This window comes from Pleurodeles waltl, chromosome 9 (assembly GCF_031143425.1).
Source record: "Pleurodeles waltl isolate 20211129_DDA chromosome 9, aPleWal1.hap1.20221129, whole genome shotgun sequence".
Taxonomy (NCBI): Eukaryota; Metazoa; Chordata; class Amphibia; order Caudata; family Salamandridae; genus Pleurodeles; species Pleurodeles waltl.
This window is the reverse complement of record NC_090448.1, coordinates 296,290,124-296,313,344: the sequence shown is the minus strand read 5'-3', so window position 1 is coordinate 296,313,344 and position 23,221 is coordinate 296,290,124. Positions and strand designations below refer to the sequence as shown.

Genomic DNA, 23,221 nt, shown 5'->3' with positions numbered 1-23,221 from the left:
GGTAGCTAGAAAGCAACAGCAGATGAAATTCAAGAAAAAATAAAAAGGGTAGAAAAGTCTTTAGCGGAAGCAAGATGGGATTGGGAACAGAAAAAATGGAGATCAGTGACATTGCAGGATGTTAAATTGTTTCCAGCAATTACGCCGAGAGATGAGATGGAAGGAAAGAAATCGAATAGAAAGACTAATAAAAGCCCGTCCAAGAGTAAGGAAGCTAAAAGGTCTTCCATAGTGGAGGAGGAATCAGATGTTGAGGATCTTGTTACACAGATATTGAGAGACTGACCCCCACCGTATGCGGTGCATGAGAGTGGTCCGAGTACTAGTGCTGATCCAACAGCCCCGGCACAGGCGATGGGGACAGTGAATCTGGTACAGGTTAATGCTAACCTGACAGAGGGTGTGGTGCAAGGTAATCCTAATGTGCTGACTACTCCTGTAGATCAGACACAGATGCAGCCACCACCGATACAGAGAATTTATCCTGATGTGCCTATTCCTAGAGACGACTTTGAATTTAGTGGTGCCTACAGAGCAAGTGGTTTGAGACCAATGTTGGTCCAGACTGAGCCGACTCAGATTTTGTTGCCCCAAGTGCAGCCACAGGTATTGCCGAGATTTACACCAATGACAGGGACACAGTCAGACTTGACACTGGTAATGAATAAGAGTATGGGAGTCACTCTGCCGCAGAGTACCGGTGACAGAGCAGCCCTAGATGCAATATCGCTGCCAAATACTGTTGGTCCAGTGGTACCATTATTCGCGCAAAAGAAACCAATTGTGAACGAACAAGGTGCAATGTCTCAGAGTTTAATGAGGAGGGGACCAAATGAACAAGTTCAGGTAGTCTCTTCCATGGGTCAGACTTTTGATGGGTCAAGATCATTGTTAGACCTCAGTCCACTTGTTGCACTTCCAGATGCAATGAATGGACCAAATGCAGGTCAGAGCTTGAAGCTATTGACACCGCAGACACCGAGTGCAGTGGTACAGCAGGTGCCACCGGTTCAAACGAGCAACATTTCGTTACAGGGATTGACAGCTCAGCAGTTGACTGAATGGCTAGACAAGCTGAATCCTTCACAGAATGCCTCTAAGGGAGAGGAGCAATTGAATTGTGTCAGATTAAGCATGGAAGCTGGTGAATGAGTTGAGGGTACAATGGGGGAATAGATTAGAATCATACACAGAAGCAGAGTTGAGATACTTATGCCCAAGGATTACAAGAGAGGTGGGCAAAGTGCATCAGAGGTTGGCAGATTTGGCAGAGAAGCATGGCATAGAAATCGAGAAAACAAAGCATTTGAAGAGAAGTTACAGATTAGATTTTGAGGCAAAGGATTTTGAAAACATGAGGTCAGCCGGAATGAAGGCGCACCTTAAAGAACTATTGCAGAATGCTGAGGTTTGGGGAGAATTAGAGAAGTGGGAAGGCAGATGGGTAAAGAAAAGAGACAGGAGGAAAAGAGATTCTCTAGAAGTGGCTGAGAATGTACAATAGGGCAAGCATCAGGTAAAGATTTTGCCAATGAGAGAAATTCCAGGGGGAAATTTTGTTCATGTTCCTTGGAGTAGGAGTGATATTTTGTCATTTACAAATGATTACCCAAAATTGAGAAAAAAGCCAGTAGAGTGGTGTCAGCAGACAGACAGGTTTGTGAAGCTTGCGAAGTGTTTGTGGGAGAACTTGAACACATTACTGGAGATAGTGGTTCCAGCTGACTTATGGATCGAGTGTAAGAGAGTTGTAAATTGGCCAACAAGTGCACCGCAGAGAGATAAGAGTACAGGTGCACAGTCTCCTAAGGTAATAAAATATTACTATAAGGTGATCGAGTTTCTGAAGACAAGAATTTCGCCCAAGAATATTGATTGGCAGAGGATTGATAGGACAGTGCAGGAAGTAAAGGAGTCGATACATGCGTACTATGAGAGATTTTTGAAGGTGTTCAAGGAGTACAGTGGCAAAGAAGCAATTGAGCCGAAAGACATGCTGCATTTTGTGTTCAGGTTTGTGGAAGGATTGAGACCTGAGATGGGTCAGATGACTAAGAGTGATTTGATTTGCTGGCAAGCAAAGCCAATTGATGAGGTGTTGCAGTATGCAAAATACTGTAGTGAAGAAATTGAGTTGAAACAGAAAAAGTTGAAAGAGAAGGCAATGGTGATGCAGATTAAGGCAGCTCAAACAGGAGTGCAAGGAAATTTTGTGCAGCAGATGCCGCAACTGCAGGGAAATGTTGAGTTTCAAAATGTGAGAGGACCAAAGAATGAGAGGTCCAAATCCAAATTTTCAGAATAATGTGAATCAAGTGCAGAATTTTCAGCCCATGCAGCAGGTGCAAATACCCTCTTCACTAGTGTCACAGTTGCAACCGATGCAGCAGCAGATTCCTATGGTACCTAGACAGCAAATGCAGATACGTCAAGCCCCGATGGAGCAGCAACAGATGATGCTTTCTCAACAGGTCAGAGGCAAGACAGAAGTGAATGAAATAAATGGTGAATGGATGAGTGACAGTTCGGATGAGGAGCCATGTGTGCTTGCAGCTTCTTTAGATGTAGATCAGAGAGGAACCTATGTGAGGGGAAAGGTAATGGGCCACAGAGTCTCATTTCTGGTAGCGAATCAGTTTTTGACAAACCCGATTACAGATCCAGTACAAGTTGAGATTGGCAATCTCCAGGGACTGCATAAGTTTGTGGTCTGTGATTCGAGTCTGGTATCCCTACTGGGAAGTGACTTATTGCGTAAAACAAAGTGTCTGATTACTTGCTCAAATGATAGAATTGAGATTCAGACAAATAGTGATGATGAAGAGAACCCAGCCCCAGAAACTGAATGTGAAACTACAAATGAAGAGCACCCGTTGATTGAGTTTTCCCTATGTTCACAGTGAAAGATCATCATCCTGATTTGCAGGGAACAGTACAAGAGATGTGGGATTTGACAGGGAAAGAAGTGGGTTTGATTAAAGCAGTGGGGCTGATTTAGGTTACTTTGAAGCCGAACGCAGTGTTTCCGAAGCTTCCACAGTACAACATGACACAAGATGTGCTGATGAAAGTGGCTCAGATAATTGCAGATTTTGTGAAACAGGGTGTTTTGAAGGATGTGTTGAGCAGCCCATGTAACTCACCAATGATGGGTATGAAGAAGCCATGTGGGAAGGTTCGAATTGTTCAGGATTTGAGATAGGTAAATGACATTGTGGTCAAGTGTTGTCCCGTAGTGCCCAACCCAGCAGTAACAATGTTTCGGATTCCATGTGATGCAGAATGGTTCACAGTTGTTGATTTGTCACAAGCATTCTTTTCTGTGGCTCTTCATGAGGATAGTCAATTGCTCTTTTGTTTCAAATTCCTGGATCGAGTCTAATGCTGGTGTAGACTTCCTCAGGGGTACACAGAGTCACCTTCCTTGTTCACTCAGATCTTGAAAAAGAATTTGGAATCATTAGAATAACCTTTTCAGTCAACTTTGGTACAGTACATTGATGACCTATTGATTGCATCCACGACAAGGGACAAGTGTTAGTATGACTCAATTGCCCTGTTGAATCATTTGGGAAAGTATGCTCATTGGGTGTCACCCCTGAAATTGCAGTACTGTTAGAAGGTAGTGAAGTATTTGGGTCACCAAATTGAGAAAGGGTCGCGGAAAATATCCAGGGAAAGGATTACAATGATACTACAGATAAGTCCCCTGACCACACAGAGAGATGTTAGGATGTTCCTGGCAATGGTAGGCTATTGCCGCCAATAGATCCCGAATTTTCCAGAAATTTCAAAACCATTGCAGAAGTTGACTCATAAGGATGTCACCGATCCCATAGTGCTAGATCAGGATGAAATGAGAGCATTCACTGAGTTGAGAGAGAGTTTGTGCAGAGCTCCAGCACTGGGTATGCCTGACTACACGAAACCTTTCCCAATTTTTTGTCATGAGCGTGATGTATGTTCATTGTCTGTCTTGACTCAGGTCCATGGAGGTGCTCATTGCCCAGTAGCATATTTTTCAGCTACCTTGGACCCAGTTGCAGCAGCCTTACCAGGTTGTTTGCGTGCAGTGGTCGCAGTTGGTCAAAGTCTTTCACAGTGTGAAGGTGTGGTGATGGGATATCCCCTGACTGTAACGGTCCCTCACTCGATAGGAATTTTGCTGACAAGGATGAAAACACAATACTTGACTGGTGCTAGGTTGACGAGGTATAAGACGAGTATTTTGGGTGCCCCACACGTGACACTTAAGAGATGTACAGTGCTGAACCCGGCAACTTTATTTCCAAGTGATACTACTGAAATAGAGAAAGAGGAAGATGTTGAACATGATTGTCTCGAAGTAACTGAGTTGTGCACAAAACCGAGACCTGACATTAGAGATACTCGATTGGAAGAAAATGACCAAATTGTCTTTGTCGATGGTCCTTGTTTGAGAGACAACACGTGGACATTGAGATCAGGATATGCTGTGTGCACAAAACAGGTACCTTAGAAGCTTCCTGGCTTTGAGGAGTGTATTCTGCCCAGGTAGCAGAATTGGTCGATCTTACTAGGGCGTGCCACGTTTCTGCTTGATTGAGAGTCACTATCTACACAGATAGCCAATACAGATTCAGAATAGTTCATGATTTTGGTCAGTTCTGGTCACAGAGAGGTTTTCTGACCTCTACTGGATCACCAGTGAGAAATGGTGAGAGAATAAAAGAGTTGTTATATGCAATTCAACTGCCTGAAGAAATTGCAAGGGTGAATGCAGTGCACATCTACAATCACAGGACTACGTTTCCTTGGGAAATGGATATGCGGATCAAGTCGCAAGGTTTTGCGCATTGAACTATATATCGTTCAAGGAAAAGTGGGAATTGCTACCCAAGGAAGACACAACATGTACAAGCTTTACATTAAAAGTAATTGACACTTTGGAAGAGTTAAAATCTTTACAGAGTAATGTTGACAAAGAGGAGAAACGTTCATGGAGCAAAATGAAGTGTGTTCAAAGACAGGATGAATTGTGGGTTTCAGAAGAGGGTCAGTTGGTTTTGCCAAACAGCCTGTTGTCCCAAATGGCAAGTTATTAACATGGTCAGGCGCACATTGGAAGGGATGCCATGGTACGTCTGTTCAAAATTGACTGGTTCAACCCCAAGTTTAGACAAGCCGCTGAAGCAGTATGCCATCGCTGTGTCATTTGTCAGCAATTAAATGCGGGGAAAGGGACAGTGGTTAATTTGAGCCATATAGGAAGAGCAAGAGGTCCATTCAGCAGAATGCAATTAGACTTCATTGAGATGCCTGTGTGTGGAGGTTTGAGATATGTGTTGGTGATTGTTTGCATCTTTAGTCACTGGATTGAAGTGTACCCTACACGGAGAAATGATAGTCTCACAGTAGCAAAACTGTTGCTTAGGGAGCTGATACCACGCTTTGGGTTTCCGATCTCTTTAGAATCAGATAGGGGAACTCATTTCAATAATGAGGTGATTAAACTACTGTGTGGAGCATTGAACATCGAGCAAAAGTTGCATTCTAGTTACCGCCCTAAACCATCAGGATTAGTGGAGCAGATGAATGGTACCTTGAAGTCAAGTATTGCAAAAATGTGTGCAGCTACGAATTTGAAATAGCCTGATGCATTGCCTTTGGTGTTGATGTCAATGAGAAATGCACCTGACAGGAAGATAGGACTGTCACCCCATGAGATCCTCATGGGCAGAGCAATGAGATTGCCAGTAGTTCCAGACAATGCACTTGTGAGCATTACAGATGATATGGTGTTGGATTACTGCAAGGGTCTGGCTGATATAGTCCGCTCTTTCTCTCAGCAGGTGGAGGCCACCACACTGCTACCGATCCATGACCCAGGGCACAACCTGAGAGCCAGTGACTGGGATGTTGTCCGGAAGCAGGCGCGCAAGACGTGTTTGGAGCTTTGTTGGAAGGGACAGTACCAACTGGTCCTTACGACTACGACAGCTGTGAAGTGTGCTGGGATCCTGAACTGGATTCATGCAAGTCATACGAAGAAAGTGGCATGTCCACTGGATCACGAAGAAGCGTTGTTGAGAGTACAAACAACCGTGAGACAAATGACAGCACCGGAACAGAAGCAAAGAAGAACTGAAGCTGAACCCGAGCTCGTTGAAGACGGTTCCATCACTCCTGTGAGAGACGAGGGTGGAGACCTCCAGGAGGGTGCTGAGGAACCTATTGGGACTGAAACAGCAAGAGAGCCTAATGTAGAGGGGGTTCTCCCAGAAACAGACGATTCTGAGAGACAAAGAGAGCAATTGCCAAACCCAGAAGGGGAAGGAGTTGAGGTGGATCAAAGTCAAAGTGATCTGACTCCTCCTGAACCAGTTGCAGGTTCGTCAAGAGAAAACACCACAGAGAAGGAAAAGGATTCAGGTTCAATCCCAAAGAGAATGCTGACAGAAGGTTCATTGAAAGGAGATAACTGGCCGAAATCGCAACTGTAGAAAAGGAAAGAGGTGGTTGTTGAACCTACAATAGGGAAGAAGTAGATACTACGAGAAAAGAAGAACTAAGTGAAGGAGAGCTGAATGGTGATCGAAAGTTGAAAAGAAAGAGAATAGCAAGTCGAAGATACGCAGGACCTGAATGGGCATATGCAACTACAAACGAATGGCAACAAAGTTTATGTCTTTTTGTTCTGATAGGGAAGTTCCAAGTCAATATTTTGAGGTTACCTGAAGAAGATCAAGGAGCTGAACTGTTGAGACTATCTGAGAAAAAATAATTTGAAGAAAGAGACTGTTGAAAGAAACTGGAAAATACATTTGATAACCTGATTTGACTTTTGAAACCTGATTTGACAAAGCTGCTAACTGATTTTGACAAAGAAGAAGGGTTCCTGCAAGTGAAACTGAACTGCTGAAAGAATTGTCTATTTTTTATTATTGCTGCAAGTTTTCAAAGTTACTTCTGCTTTCTGATTCTTTACAGATCATGGCTGATGAAGATAAGCAGGTTAGAGATGCTAGGCGCTGTAAAAATATAAGCATTGGACTGGCAATTATATGTGGAATATTGTTTATAATATTGATTGTGGGAATGTCTGTTCTTGACGCGAAAGGAGCCAACCATACTTCTGCTTTTGAGACTACTACACTAAGTGCTGTGGAGAGGTTTAAGTTAGATAAGAAGTATTTGCATGATTATGCTAATGCGCAAGGAGAACTTTCTTCTAACGTTTTCTATCGCTTGTTGAGTGAGTATGTTGAGACGATGGATGCAAAGGATTGTCTTGTGTGTATGCATATTCCTTCATCAGTCGAGGAAGGAGTCATCTATCATAGTCTTCCACTAACTTACAGAATACGTTGCAGTTACTAACAAGGTTCTATAACCAGGAGTATATTCAGTATTTTTACTCCAATCACGATGTTGTGTTCTCGTGTGTTCCTATCATTAAGTATTCAAATAGAATAGCGAAGGATAATGACATAGTACTAGTTAGAGGATTCTTTGAACCTACTTTAATGTTTGGCACAGCTTATGCGCACAAAAATAACCTGACATGCTTGCTTACACCTTTAGAGAAGAGCTTCTTAGATCATACTGATGACGGGAGCAAGGAGCTGAAGGAGAAATTAGAAAAAGGTTTAGAAAAGAGAACTTGCAAGAATGATTATGCTTACACTGCAATTAAGACGCAAGGGAAATTAGCTTTAGACGCATCACACCTAGGGAAGCTTTGTATATATAGGCCAAAATTGCGCAGTGACACTTTATTTGTGGATACGAGTGAATGTAGGCATGTGTTGCTGTTTCTGAGTAAATGGACATTTATGTTGAATGGGCAAGACCCTGCGATTCCGGAGATATATTATATTTGTGGACTTAATGCTTATTACCGTCTTCCAAGCGGATGGTATGGGACATGTTATTTGGGAATAGTTTTCCCAAAGATTTACCAGATGGACGATTTAAAAAAGTTTCTGAAAGTGACTGAATGACATCATAAGAGACAGAGGAGAGAGTCCTCTTCTTCGATTGTGTGAGATATATTTGGTGCAGTGATTCCTTCAGTGGGAGTTATCCTGAATTTGATCAAGATTCAAAAGTTGTCTACTATTGTGGATAACATGCTGACAAATTTTTCAGGGGCTATACTCCTGATAGATACTGAATTAGCTGCGGATATAGCTATGACTATTCAAAATCGTCTTGCTTTTGACATTCTTTTAGTGAAGGATTGCAGAGTCTGTAAAATGATTAACTCTAGGCATTGTTGCCCATATATCTCTAACAATAGCAAAGAGATAAGATACTTACTTACTAATCTGACTACTGCAACTAGTGAGTTGAAGGAATTAAAAGAACCAGGTGTTTGGGAAAGGGTTGGTGGAAAATTGGCTTAGTAACATTTGGAATGGGGTACTATTGAAAATAATACAGGGAATGCTAATTGTTGTGGGTTGTCTATTAGGAATATGGGGATTACGTAAAAGAATTAAATTGAAAAGGACTAAGAATAATCAGAGGAGGGAAGAAAAGAAACTGGAACAAATTTTATAGGGAAAATTCAGGGAAAAGACAAAATGTCAAAGAAATTGAATTATAAAATTGTGGGTGGTATTAGTGTGATGACACATTTAGTCATCAGAGGAGGGATTGCTGAAGCAGATGTCTTATTTAGAAATGTTTAATGAGTGCCTATGTATTTTGAATAATGATTTATGTAGAAAATGAATAACGCAGAGAAAAATAATGTGCACTTTTGAAAATGTGACCTCGAAGACTAGCCGCCAGTGTTCACAAAATGTACTAAATAATTTGTAATACTTATGAAATATTGAAAATGTTTTATATTAATGTAGTAATATGTCATATTGAGGGTTATGAAGTATGTTCTAGCTTATTAATTGTAGGTCTTAACTTAGTGAGTTTCTTGGCCTAGTTTTACCGGGCCTCATGCAGAAGCTGTATTTCTTAGCGTTTAATAAAAAATGCTGACAGAGTGAACTAACTGCGAAATGTTCATTGTCTTGTTAAAAGTGCTTAGCAAAAGCTTTTCATGAGAACCGACTAACAGGAGACAGTGTCCTTAAAATTATAACAACCTATGTGTAATGTGTGCGAGAGGTTCTTTCCCAGGACGTGAACAATTAAGACACTGACTGGAGACGAAGATGCAACAAATTTGATACCTGACGAGCCGGTTGATGAGGACATCGTCAATCAATGTTGTGTGGAGAAAGAATATTAGAATTCATAGAACTGGTATAGAAAGATTATTGGGTAGAGTAATAACTATGATTAACTGACCAATATGGAATTAGGGGATAGTTTGGGTGACATTGATATAGCAACACGACAGAGGAGAATTATTCAGACCTTAGTCATACTATTATTGAGGGCAGACCTTATTCAGATCTTATCCCGATATTGAGAAGAAGAGACTCAAGATTGTGTCATTGGGCTCATACTCTCTGACTGGGGGCCTGATGCTTTGCTGATCGACTGATGACCTGAGGACGAAGACTGATTCTGCTTGCTGACCCATACCGTGGATAGGTAGATATGACATTGTGACTGAATTGCATTTTTATGCCTTTTCTTTTTAGGTACCAGCTGCGCTGTCTTAACAGCTTTGTTTTAGTTCGATGTTTTCAAAATTTGTGTTCTAAATTGTTTCACATGAAGCCCCACATGCTGATGCTAGTTGAGGCTATTCACATGACGACTGACAAATTGCAGGGACAAATGGTTGATGAACTATCTTGCTGAATTTTATGTATCATATATCGCTATTGCAGCTGACTTTGTTATTAATCTGTACCGTGGCTTTAGAATGTGTTGTGATTCAAGCCTTGATTAGATAGCGTTTCTGTCGTTGCTTTGGTCAACTAGTATTGTTTTTTATATGTGTTTCATTTGAAATTGAGATTAATCTACATGACTTTAGCATTGTTAATATAAGGGAAATAACCTTACTAAACTTTACTAAAGGTGTGGTTAGTCGTGGCTGAAAGTCATTGTGCGTGACATTTGCTGACTCTATTGATTATTGATTTGACTAATGATTATTGACAATTGTGTAATGATTATTGATGCTGTTCTGGAGCTATGGTAAGAACATCTTAAACGAGTCAAAAGGTTCATAGAGCTATGCGCGTTCCCTTGTAAGTTTACTTATTAAGGACCTACGCGCTAACAAGGGCGAGCTGTCCTATTTTTCGTGGCACTGATTTTGCCACCTCTGAGGCTAGGGGTCGGCAAATGCAATGCCAGGGGTCACAAGGGGAAAGCCAAGGGGACGCAGCTGCGAACTCTGGCGACCCCTAAATGACATCCATGTTGATAGATCTGGTTGATGGTTTGCTGCCGCACTTGTGGACTAAAAAGTATTTTTTAATTGAGCTGCCTTCAAGGCTGTACTTGCCAGTTTATATCTGTGATTAAAGTTGAGGTAGCTATGGATTGACAATTAGGTAATGTATCCCCCTCAGCGCCTCTCCTCTGATGACAAATTGGTTTGTTTTTTGAACATGCATTTTTGATAGTATACTTCTGCTCAAGTGTACACCTCAGTTGGTTTGTAATCTGTTGTTTTACACTTACATTTCCTTAATTTCATTTCATGAATCCTTTTAGCATATGAATCCAATTTAGTCATCATGTCTTCAAGAGCTGTGTTCCATGGTTCGTTACCTATTAGCTTGCTTAGTTCAGTTTTGATGGAGTAGTTCTCTTATTCCAATTCTTGCAGTAAGTTTGGTATTGTATGAGAGTAGTAGCATGCAGATGCTGGTTTATTCCTTTCCTAATTAAGTATTCAAGTTGTTTAGGCTGTTGGCTAATAGTTACCACTTGCATTCCATAGGTCCTAGATTCTTTTTTTTTTTTAATCTTTTTATTTGGCTTTCAACAGGTGCATAGCATCTCCAAGTAAGCATTACATAGTAGTATATATTTAAAGCACCAGAAATAGGAAGATATCATGAACAATCCCCTCCATACCCCTCAAACCATCCCCAGACACATGAACCCACTGCTAATTCAAGCAATCCCCAATCCCATTCCTCCTCTACCCACATCTTAGTCCAGAGTCCGTTCGGTATTCAATAGCATATGGCCCTCCTTGCGGCCCACGAGCCAATACTCAACAAGCGGCTATACATCTAGGGTGTAATATGTCATCCAGTCTCCCCACATCTTCCTGAATTCCATGGGCAGCTTCTATATATATAGGTCACCTTCTCTCCCATCATGAACCCATCCATGACTCTCCTCCACACGTCCACAGTGGGACATGTCTCAGAACCCCAGAGGCGGGCAATATCCCTCTTGGCCACCACCAGCCCAAGGCCACAAGAACCTAGATTCTTGAACTAATTAACAGCTTTCTAATGCTTCGTCTGTGGCATACACTAAGGTATCAGCTTTCTTTTCAGAAATATGTACAATCATAACGAAAGGCATAATTAATGGGTGCAAACTAAAGCTGTAGGGCAGAAAATTCAAGTAGTAGCAGAATGGACTCCGAAATTAAAAAACTTCAACATTTTATCAATGTTGATAATTAATGTTTATGGTGTGTAGCCTTGATGCGTGCTGTGTCGCGAACATGTGTGTAAATCTATAGTCAGTTGCTGGTGACTGAATGGCTAGCCAGACTTTAGACACACTCCCTTCAGGCTTGCAGGATTTCCATGTGAACAAGATGAGTTGCTGGCAATCAAATCAAAACAATCGTGTCCAATTCTTCAATTATGTTCCTTTATTGAAGTCTTGAATTGACCAGGCTTAGATATTCAAATGTGATGCTACTCAAACATCTATCTGCGGTGTATTACAATGTAGGAGTACCGTAAACAATGGTATCCCACTTCATCGTAGGCCCAATGCATTTGGGGTAAACCCCTTCACCAGGGGTAACTGTAATCCAAGGTTTGAAACGCTATCACAACGTATCATGGGAACTAATCAATCATGCAAAAATTTGTGGTAAAAAACTATACCAATTAGGGCTGACCGTGCAGCAAAAGTGCAATTGTGGTGATAAACCAATAAACCAGTGCAAAGAGGCAAACAATGGCGCCACAACTATGATGATTATGTGTGAAACATGTCTATAAATTGAAAGAACAAACGCATTTCTAGCAAGTGGCTTAGCCCACATGTGACTATGAAAACAATAAATGACGGTGTCCGAACCCCAGTAGAACAGAAACATTTGAATTCAAAAGCCGGCATGTCAGAATGCTCCCATGCAAGATAAACATAGTAATACCTAAAAGCGAATGCTTCAAAGGAAAAGCGTGTCTGTGTGCAACGACATGCAAAATATCGACACTGACAATACGATGTATCCAAAGGCTATCTGCCGGTGCGCGCTGACCCTGCTAAGATTGAAAGCGTGTTAAAACGCTATATCGAGTTAGTTCAATCAGGCGTACTGAAATATTACGATAAGGTGAAATGAATAAATCTCCACAGTGAACATAAATCTCCATGGAAAAAATACAACTAGGTGCAGTATCAAAGAATCCAAAGAATTCCTGATTACCTTTAAGACAGAAGAACTGACTCCTGCAACATGGTACCTGCAGACTCAGTGTGTCAATTATGCTCAGGGGCTGATTTAGGAAAAGAAAAGTGGCGCTGCACCCAATGCAGAGCCACTTTCATTGCACCCCTTAGCGCCCCCCTACTGCCACCATGTGTGCACCGTATTTAAAATACAGCGCACCATGTCGCAGGGTATGAGGCAATAGTGTCAGAATTCCTGACACTATTGATGTACTCTGCAGGAGTAGCACCAAAATGTTGGCGCCACTCGTACAGTGTACATAGGGGCCCAGTGAATTTAAAGGCATGCCCCGTTTTAACGCCTGCGGTGAGCAGGCGTTAAAAGTGTCGAAAAAAATGGCCAGATTGTTTTTCTGGCAAGTAAAATCCGATATGGTTCTCCTGCATCCTGGGAAAATTGGCACAAAAACACTGTGCCATTCTTGTTTGGGCTTGGTGGAATTCCATTTCGGAATTCTGCTCTGCCCGATTTGTAATAAGGGCCAAGATAGCTAATATTGCTCCTGAGTAACCATTTACAGGTTTTGTGCAATGGAGTAACATTAGCCCCGTGGCTCCTATGTTGCGGAAGTGACCTGAGCTCCAGGGGGACCCCTAAACAGCACGCAGTTCCACACCACACACTGGTCGGTACTGTGAATGGATGGCAGGCCCCTACCCTGAGAGCTGAGTCAGGAAGGGGGGCAACAAGAGCCCTCCATGTACTTTGCATGGGCCCCCTCAAGTTTCATTATGCCGTAGGTCTTGTGTATCTCTTTCTCTGTCTCTTTTCAAAGGGTCCCACACTCCTACCTGCAGGTATCAAGTGTGCTCTTCCTTAAGTCATATGAAGCTCTTATATAACCTTGGGTCCCATCATGTTTTTAGTGAACTAGTTCATTGAAAAACCACATATAACAGCCATTTTAGGGCATGAGCTCTACTTCTTCCTAATCTTCTTCCGCAATCATTTGTGCAATTTCTCCATGGCTGCACACTTCACTCTTTACTCCTCCTCAAAACACTCAGAGCTAGAAAGACAAGCAGAGACGCTGTGGAATGGACTGCTCCCAAACCATAGGAGGGCACTTTCATTTACCTAGTGCACTTATTACTGGAGTGGAAGGAGTGTGGAGTAGTGAGGAGTGTGGAGAAAATGTCAGGAGCATGAAGGAGTAATGGTGCCTTAAAACTGCTATATGTATCATACATTAGAGTGCATCATCTTTTATCACCATACATCACTCGAGGAGTGATTGAAAGAAGTAGATCTGACGAGGATTGACAAGAAATGCTACTCACCCATTTTCGGGGTCTTCCTCTTGGCCTCTTCTGGGCTGGTGCGTCTACCTGATAAAGAAAAATTGAGTTTAGAATGTGTTCTATATTTCTGTACATCATGCTTAGCAGTGCTGGGTAAAATTTAAACTACGGCAGCATCATTTCCATAACCTTGGAAATGTTCCTGACATTCGTGAAATTATGCCGTTATGCCACATTTGGTAATTACAGATCCGTTTGAGGCAAATGTGTTGGTCAGTGGCTTAGGAACAACATAAACAACCAGAACATGAGCCACTGTTATCCATGACAACTGTATTTTTCAAGCTTTTTCTTAGCTTGAAACAGGTCCTTGCATCAAAAATTGATGTGACGGCACATTTCAAGCTAAAATATAGTGCTAAATGATGGATTTGCATATCATGTGATCTAAACCAAGCCTGTACGTAAATGTTATGTGCCCAACTGAGTGCCACCAACTTATGTTGCTCACCACCTTCTACCTTTGTTTACTGACAGAGTGAATATGAAGGAGCTTGTGAGACTTACCGCCGGTTTCTGTGAGTGGCTTTTCTTTGTACTTCCCTTGGGTCTGCCTCTGGGTCTCTTCTGAGTGGGAGGGCTGGCAGGCTCCTGATTGAAGAGAAAAACTGAGAATTATTATCAGATTGGCAATCATCAGTGCTTCAGCAAATGTGGGCCTGTTCCTGTTGTCGGTAAACTAGAGGTATGTTGGCATGAGATATACTGAACCATGACAAAACCACCAAAAGTGAACTCTCTTCAGGTATGTATTGATAGAGCGTTCAATATTGACAATTTACCTGTGTTTTGGACGCTCTTTTAGGTCGATGAATCTTTTGACCAAGTGGGACTCTCCTTACTCGAGAGAAGATCAATCTTGTCAATTCAATACTCGATAATCATTAATCAGTAACGAACATAAGCAACATCACGAACAACATAACATCTCACAATTAATCCAGACATCGTTCGACGAAACCGTGACCTTTCGGCCGCGAATAACCACACCAGTTTTATGCAAAGTTAGTCAATTTATTTCCCTATATTAACAAAGCTAGCACAATGTAAATATGTCTCAACACCAAGTGATAAATGTAAATGAACATTAATATCTGTCCATGTCTACGGAAGAGATGTAATCTATGCAGCAATTGAACAACAATGCCTTCTATAGTGGCAACGCAAGCTACTAGAACAATAATCTGTAATGAGCTAATTGCATACATTGATCAGCATAACAAGGTCTCAAATTGCATCGTGCATCGAATGTCTCCTCACCTAACCTCAAATTAGCATCAGCATGTGGGACTTCATGCAAAACAATTTAGCAACATTAATTTGGAAAACTTCTAACTAGGGCACTAATCAAAATCAGCAGTTGGTTACCTAAAAGGAAACACAATGCAATTGTACATTTATATCTTTTCATATTTACCAAATTCAATCAGCATTCAAGGAAGTCTTCGTCTCGCAGGTACCAGATTCGATCGGCATGGGACGGGGCAAAAGGTAGGGTGGACGGGGCAATTGCCTCACGGCGGCAAGGCTAAGGACAACTTTACTTCATGCAAGGGACGAATCAAAGTTAAAGTCTCTAGGGCAAGAATCTCTTTCCCTCGATTAGAGAAAGCATCAGGGTCTCCGTCAAAATGGCGTCGCTCATCAATTGGCTCGATGGATGCAACAAGTCCGTAATGGGCTATAATGGCGGAATGGCTGTAATGGCCACTTTCTCCTCGTGCACCTGATTTTTATAGACAACAGTTCAAATCCAGTAGGGTCTTCCATTGGAGAGTTCATAGGTTAGCTTCAAATTGACCAATCAATACAACAATTTACAAGCTCTTACTTAAGCATACATTATCCTTTGGACCAATCGAAAACAACAGTCTGCAAGCTTTTACTTAAGCATACATTATCCTTGGAGTCGGGTACGCAAGTTGCAACATTTTATGTCCATTAGCTCACTCTCAGAGCTTCCATTGTCCGCACCTGCAGATTGACCTTGGAGAGAAAAAGAAGATGCCTTGCTGGCATGAAACCTTAAGATAAGCATGTGAACCGAGCCCACTGGAAAAGTACAGCTTCAAGCAAGAATACGCGTTTATTCAGCACAGTGGAAAAATACGAGCATCGAAACCGTGAGACAAAGCAACTAGGCCGAAGCCTCTACTAAAGTTAGGCTAAGGTAATACATTTTAAACGAGCAAATCATGACACACGTTTACGATTATGTCGGATTAGTACATTTCTAATACATCACGTTATATAAAGCACGCTTATAAATGATGGCAAACTACTCTGAGGGCACATTTTGTCCCCGTACAATCTTTATTAGTTCGGTTAAAGTCACACATGATTATTGCAATACTACGTTTATGCGCCAATAAATGTAAAACCTTCATTCCCGCGTCACCAATCCCTCCTCTGATGACTACTTGTCATCACACAAAACATGCCCACAAATTTTATTCCATTAAAATTCTGTCAGTTCTCTTTGCCTTTTTGTTCCCCTTGTTCTCGCTTTGTATTCTTCTGCCATTCTTTTCATCATCTTCTCTTCCTTCCTTCTCTTAATTCTTTCCATTATCATTATTATTCCCCTTTTTATTCCCCAAATTCCAAAAATGCACATTAGTACTATTAGTATTCCCTGTATTATTTTCATCAAAATTCCATTCCAAATTCCCCCTAACCAATGTCCCACTGATGCAATCCCTTTTCCAACCTTCTCCCAAACTCCTGGTTCTTTCAGTTCCTTCAAATCTGCACTTTCTTTTGTTAGATTAGCAAGCATTGTTTTAATTTTCACGCTATTGTCAGGTATGTAGGTACAACAGTGTCGTGCACCAAGCATTTTGCAAACGCCGCCATCCTTTGCTAAAAGAATGTCTAAGGCAAGCCGGTTTTGAAGAGTCATAGCTCTTTCCGCTGCAAGTTCAGCATCCATCAGGATTATAGCACCTGAAAACTTTGTCAACATGTTATCCACTATAGTAGACAACTTTCGTATTTTGATGGAATTCAACACAACTCCTAATGAAGGAATCATGGCTCCAAATATATCTCCTACCACAGCAGTTGCGGTCTCTCTTTTCTGGATACGATGGGATCCAGACGCCTTTGGAAGTACCGAAGGGTCATCCAGTTGATAAACCTTTGGGAACACTATACCCAAATAACATCTCCCCCACCATCCCTTTGGAAGACGATAATAGGCATTATGCCCACAAATGTAATATACACCCGGTATGACAGGGTCAAGTCCGTTCAGCATGAATGTCCATTTGGCCTTAAAGATAAACGTGTGTTTGCATCACTCGCACCCACAAAAATATTATCGTAATAAGACTCACCACGATATATGCAAAATTTCCCTACATGCCAAGCATCTAAAGCTATTCTCCCTTGTGATTTTATTGCAGCAAAAGCATAATTATCTACTGAGGTCCTTTCGTGTAGTTCCTTTTCTAATTTCGCATTCATTTGCGCCCTTCTATCATCTGTGCGATCTAAGAAGCTTATTTCTGTTGCAGTAAGCGAGCAGGTAAGATTTTCCCTATGAGCGTGAGCCGTTTCAAAAGGTTGCATTGGCTCGAAAAATTCCCTCATTATTTTAGCGTCCCAATCTTTAGCAGTCTGGCTTAGCTGTGTGATTATAGGCACATAAGCAAAGGTAACATCATAATTTGAATAAAAATACTGTATGTTAGTCTGCCCATAAAATCTAGAAGTTACTATACTACATGTAATCCCATACGTAAGGGGCATGTGATGATAAGTCACCCCTTCCGTTACCGATGTCGGTATCTGTGTACACACATAACAGTCTTTCGCATCCATAGTCTCCACATACTCTGTTAGTAAGCGATAGAAAACGTTATATGAAAGTTCTTTCTTCTCATGCAATTGTCTCTCATCTAATTCTAGTCTTTTCAAGGCAGATAGTTCAGTAACAGGAACAGGAACAATAGTAGTAGCATCAATTTTCCCACTCTACCCCTTTCCACGCATTCCAAGCACCATTGCTATTATTATTATTATACATGCAACTAATAAGCCGACACACACATATTTACAATATTTCATTCTACCGTTCTGTGTAGCGTACCTAGACATGATCTGTATAGAATCAGAGAGCCGAAAACACTTATAAAAGAAAACGAGGTAGCAATTTGTTACAAAGCTGTACAAGCGCAATGTGCACACCGTTCTTCTTCAGGAGGCCAGTCACTATCAGTTAGCAGCAAAGTCTCAATTCGGTTCAAAGTCGATCAGGTTATCAAAGTCTCATCCGGTTAACAAATGTCTCATCCGATTTAGCAATGTCTCTTTTAGCCAGTTGTCAGCTGGTTGTATATCAAGCAATGTCCTTTACCAGCCTTTCAATCAACAGCGTCTAGGAAACTTTTCTTTTCTATTGGTATCTCTTCCTCTTCGTTCTCGAGGCTAAGAGATACAAACTCGTCAGCCCAATCGTCATTGGCTGCATACACCCATTCTGGACCAGAATACCTTCTGTTTGGTATTCTTTTCCTTTTCAATTTTGCCTCTCTCTTTGATTCTGCCTCGCTGGTACTCTCCTCCTTGGTCAAGTCTTTTTCTCCACTGGACGTTGGTACCACGACAGACACTTCCTTTCTCTTTTCTTTCACTTTCGGCCCTTCACAGTCTATCGACTTTCTCCTCGTTCTCAGTTTCTCCGGTGATATGTTCGGTCTTTTCCTCGCACCGTGACCATTTGATGGACCTGCACTTTCTTCCGAAGAAGACTGAACACTCTCGTTCTGTTTTTCTTTATCCCCTTCTTCTTGGGAATCGGTCACGCTTTCCTTTTCTTTTCCTGTACCGTCTTCTTCTGGGAAAGCCCTCCTCTGATCAGGCTCTCCTGCTTTCTCACCTCTTTCGAGCCCGTTACTTTCGTCAGGCTCTTTGTCACTTTCGGCTGCTTCAGGCTCTTTGCTACCCTCAGCTTCTTGGTCGCTGTCTGAGGTTCCTCCTTGGTCTTCCCCAAGTGAGTTGGTTGCTTCGTCCTCAGAGAATGTTTCTCTCTCTTCTGTTACTGTCTGTTCGCTGTTAGTTCTAGTTTGCTCTGCCACAGCGCTCGGCACTTTATCAGGTATTGGCAGTTTCAGAGCTTCAACTTCCTCTTCTGTAGGACACAACACTTTCTTTGTGTGACTGGCGTGAATCCAGTTGGGAACTCCCGCACACTTCACAGCAGTAGTTGTGGTCAGGATCACTTGGAAAGGGCCTTTCCAACGGGGTTCCAGACACGATTTCCTGACGTGCTTCTTTATCACGACCCAGTCACCTGCTTTCAGTGTGTGTCCTGGACCTTGGATCGGTGGCAAGGTGGTCGCTTCCACCTGGTGAGAGAAAGAGCGAACCACGTCAGCCAGACCTTTGCAGTAGTCTAACACCATATCATCTGTAATATTCAAAAGCATGTTTGCGGGAACTGCCTGAAGTCTCATAGCCCTGCCCATGAGAATTTCGTACGGAGACAGTCCAGTCTTCCTGTCAGGGGTGTTTCTCATTGACATTAACACTAAAGGCAATGCGTCAGGCCACTTCAAATTTGTCGAGGCACATATTTTCGCCATTCTTGATTTCAGGGTACCATTCATTTGTTCCACCAGTCCTGATGCTTCGGGACGATAGCTACAGTGCAGCTTTTGCTCAATGTTCAGCGCTTCGCAAAGTAACTTTATCACCTCGTTATTGAAGTGACTTCCCCTATCTGATTCTAAAGAGATCGGGAATCCGAAACGTGGTATTAACTCTCTCAACAATAGCTTAGCAACTGTCAGGCTGTCATTTCTACGTGTGGGGTATGCTTCAATCCAGTGACTAAAAATGCACACAATCACCAACACATACTTCAGACCACCATGCACAGGCATCTCAATGAAGTCCATCTGCATTCGGCTAAATGGTCCCGCTGCTCTGCCTATGTGTCCCATATTCACAACTGTTCCCTTTCCTGGGTTCATCTGCTGACAAGTGACACATCGGTGACAGACGGCTTCTGCAACTTGTCGAAATCTGCGGTTAAACCAATCAGTTTTGAACAATCTTATCATGGCATCTCTCCCTAGGTGAGCTTGCCCATGATAGAACCGCGCTAGCTGCGATAAGAGACTATTCGGTAAGACAAATTTTCCCTCATTTGAAACCCATAGCTCATCTGGTCTCTGTACACATTGTGATTTAATCCAGGAAGCCTTTTCATCCTCCCTGACACTATTCTGTAATGCTTTTAGTTCATCCATGGTATCTACGACCTTCAAAGCAAATGCTTCGGCTGGTTCAAGCTCTGGTTCAGTGATCGAGTTCCATTCATCTTTTAGTAATATACAGTTCAAGGCACAAAATCTTGCGACTTGATCCGCATATGCGTTTCCCAGGGAAACATAGTCCTGTCCTTTTGTATGCGCACTACACTTTACCACTGCAATTTCGGCTGGCATTTGAATGGCATGTAACAATTCCCTTATTCTCTCCCCGTTTTTCACTGGGGACCCTGAAGAAGTCAGGAAACCTCTCTGCGACCACAGTTGCCCAAAGTCATGCACAATCCCAAACCCGTACTGACTATCAGTGTAAATGGTAACCTTCATCAATGTTGACAGTTGACATGCTCTTGTAAGGGCTACAAGCTCTGCTACTTGTGCAGAATAGACTCCTTGAAGCCAGGACGCTTCCAGGACACCTGCTACAGTACATACAGCATATCCTGCTTTCAATACTCCCATTGCATCTCTTAAACATGACCCATCGACAAAAACAATTTGATCATTTTCATCAAGCTTAGTATCTCGGATGTCAGGTCGTGGTTTTGTGCAAAATTCAGTCACCTGAAGACAGTAGTGCTCAACATCCTCAGCGTTCTCAATTTCAGCATTTTCACCAGGAAGCAAGGTTGCCGGATTCAACGTAGTGCACCTTTTCAGCTGCACATTCGGTGAGCCCAGAATTATCGTTTCATACCTTGTGAGCCTTGCTCCAGTCATGTGTTGCGTTCGGGAGCGGGTCAAAAGAATTTCAACTGAGTGAGGGACCATGACTGTTACTGGATGTCCCATCACTATTCCTTCACTCTGAGTGAGGCTGATACCAACTGCTGCTACGGCGCGCAAGCACCCTGGAAGTGCTGCTGCGACCGGATCCAAAGTAGCTGAAAAATATGCTACTGGTCTGTTTATGCCGCCATGGGCCTGTGTCAAGACAGACAAAGAACATGCATCACGTTCATGGCAAAACAATGTGAAAGGCTTTGTGTAATCAGGCATACCTAAAGCTGGAGCCCTGCACATGCATTCCTTTAATTCAATAAAAGCATCCATCTCATCTCCTTTCAGCTCAATTGCATCCAACGCATCTTTCTGGGTCAGTTTCAGTAAAGGCTTTGCTAGAGCCGAGAAGTTAGGAATCCACTGGCGACAGTAATTCACCATCCCCAAAAACTTCCTCACCTCCCTTCTCGTCTTTGGTGGACTCATATGAAGTATGCTCGTTATTCTCTCCTTCATTATTCTCCGTGACCCTTTCTCTATCTGGTGGCCCAAATATTTCACTTTCTTCTGACAGAACTGTAATTTCGAAGGAGACACCTTGTGTCCATTTCCTCCCAAATGGTTCAGTAGGGCAATGGTGTCAGTTGTGCAGTCACTTTCTGTCTTAGATGCGACCAGTAAGTCATCGATGTATTGCACAAGGGTCGACTCGAATGGCAGTTTTAACGTTTCCAAGTCTTTCTTCAGAATCTGATTGAAAATCGATGGTGACTCAGAAAACCCTTGAGGAATTCGGCACCAACTGTAAACCCTGTCTAGGAATTTGAAACAGAAGAGAAACTGGCTGTCCTCATGAAGAGGCACCGAGAAGAATGCTTGTGACAAGTCGATGACTGAGAACCACTCAGCATCACAAGGAATCTGGAACATTATCACAGCTGGATTCGGTACTACAGGGCAGCATTTAACCACAATGTCATTTATCTTTCTCAAGTCCTGCACGAGTCGGACCTTTCCACTCGGCTTTATCAGTCCCATGATTGGTGAATTACATGGACTGCTCAACACTTCTTTCAGTACTCCCTGTTTCACAAATTCGTCAATTAGTTGGGCGACTTTCATGAGAGTATCTTGTGCCATGTGGTATTGTGGGGTCTGGGGAAATACTGCATTGGGTTTTACCGTCACTTTCACTGGTTCCACTCCTTTCACCAATCCCACCTCCTTTCCTGTCATATCCCACACTTCTTTTCCCACCGTTTCCCTTAATTCAGCCGGGATATCCTCTTCAGTTATCATTGGGAAAAGGCTAATCAAAGGATATGCTTCATCGACAGTCTCTACGCTGTCCCCTTCTTCGCTGTCCTCCTCTTCTTCATCACTGTTCGTCTCAATTGTAATTCCATTGTTCGAACACGTGATCGAGCATCCCAATCTGCACAATAGGTCTCTCCCTAACAGTGCTACTGGGCTTGAGTCACAGACCACAAAATTGTGAGTCCCTTGATAGTTACCAATGCTGACTGGTACTGGATCAGTAATTGGGTTCGTCAGGTGCCTGTTCGCTACTCCCACTACCTTAACTGTCTTCCCTGAGAGGGGCAAACCTGGCACTTCAATGCTCCTAACAGTGGAACGTGTGGCTCCTGTGTCAACCAAGAATGAAACACGATAACCCATCACTCTTCCCTCCACATACGGACCCTTCTGATCAACTTCCAGAGATGCTGCAAGCACACAATTTCCCTCCTCTTCTGAGCTTTCACTCTCCCATGCATCGTTTATTCCATTCTCACTGTGTAATGGGAACTGTTGCACTGCGCTGTTTGTGTTAATCACTTGACCCGATGCCTGTGGAGGAACCATCGCTTGCTGCTGATTCATTGGTGCTAAGGGTATTTGCATTGGCTGATTAGGTACCATGGGAAACTGCTGTTGCATTGGCTGCATTTGTGTTACCTGAATACGGAGCATTTGCATCTGCTGCGGCTGCATGGGCTGTAATCCTTGCAGCTGGTTTATGGTTTGAAAGTTTGGGTTCGGACCTCTCATTTTCGGTCCCCTCATTGTCTGTAATGCATTGACATCATTGTTTTGCTGACCAACACCTGCACCTTCCTGCACCAACATCGGGCACTCGCGTTTCCAATGTCCGACGATCCCGCACACGTGACACGGCATCACCTTTTTCATCGCCTGTACACCAGTCACAACAGTGTTCAAATCCGGACCATTATTCACAAAACCTCCCCTGCCTCTGCCTCTCGCCTGTGGCTGAAACGCCATGTTTCCCTGTAACTGCGGCTGCGGTTGCGGCACCTGCTGTGAAAACCCTTGCAACCCTTGCAAGCCTGTCT

At 42.6% G+C, this 23,221-nt stretch overlaps 1 protein-coding gene across 1 annotated transcript in view; it reads right to left on the bottom strand.

The window, feature by feature from the left end:
* LOC138258606 (high mobility group protein HMGI-C-like) overlaps nucleotides 1–23,221 on the bottom strand; it is a 129,240-nt gene that overhangs the window by 40,593 nt on the left and 65,426 nt on the right. The window contains exons 3-4 of the mRNA XM_069205957.1: nucleotides 14,371–14,454; nucleotides 13,843–13,890 (exon numbers count right to left, since the gene is read on the bottom strand). Of these exons, the coding sequence (XP_069062058.1) occupies nucleotides 13,843–13,890; nucleotides 14,371–14,454 (132 nt within the window). The remainder of the gene's footprint in view (nucleotides 1–13,842; nucleotides 13,891–14,370; nucleotides 14,455–23,221) is intronic.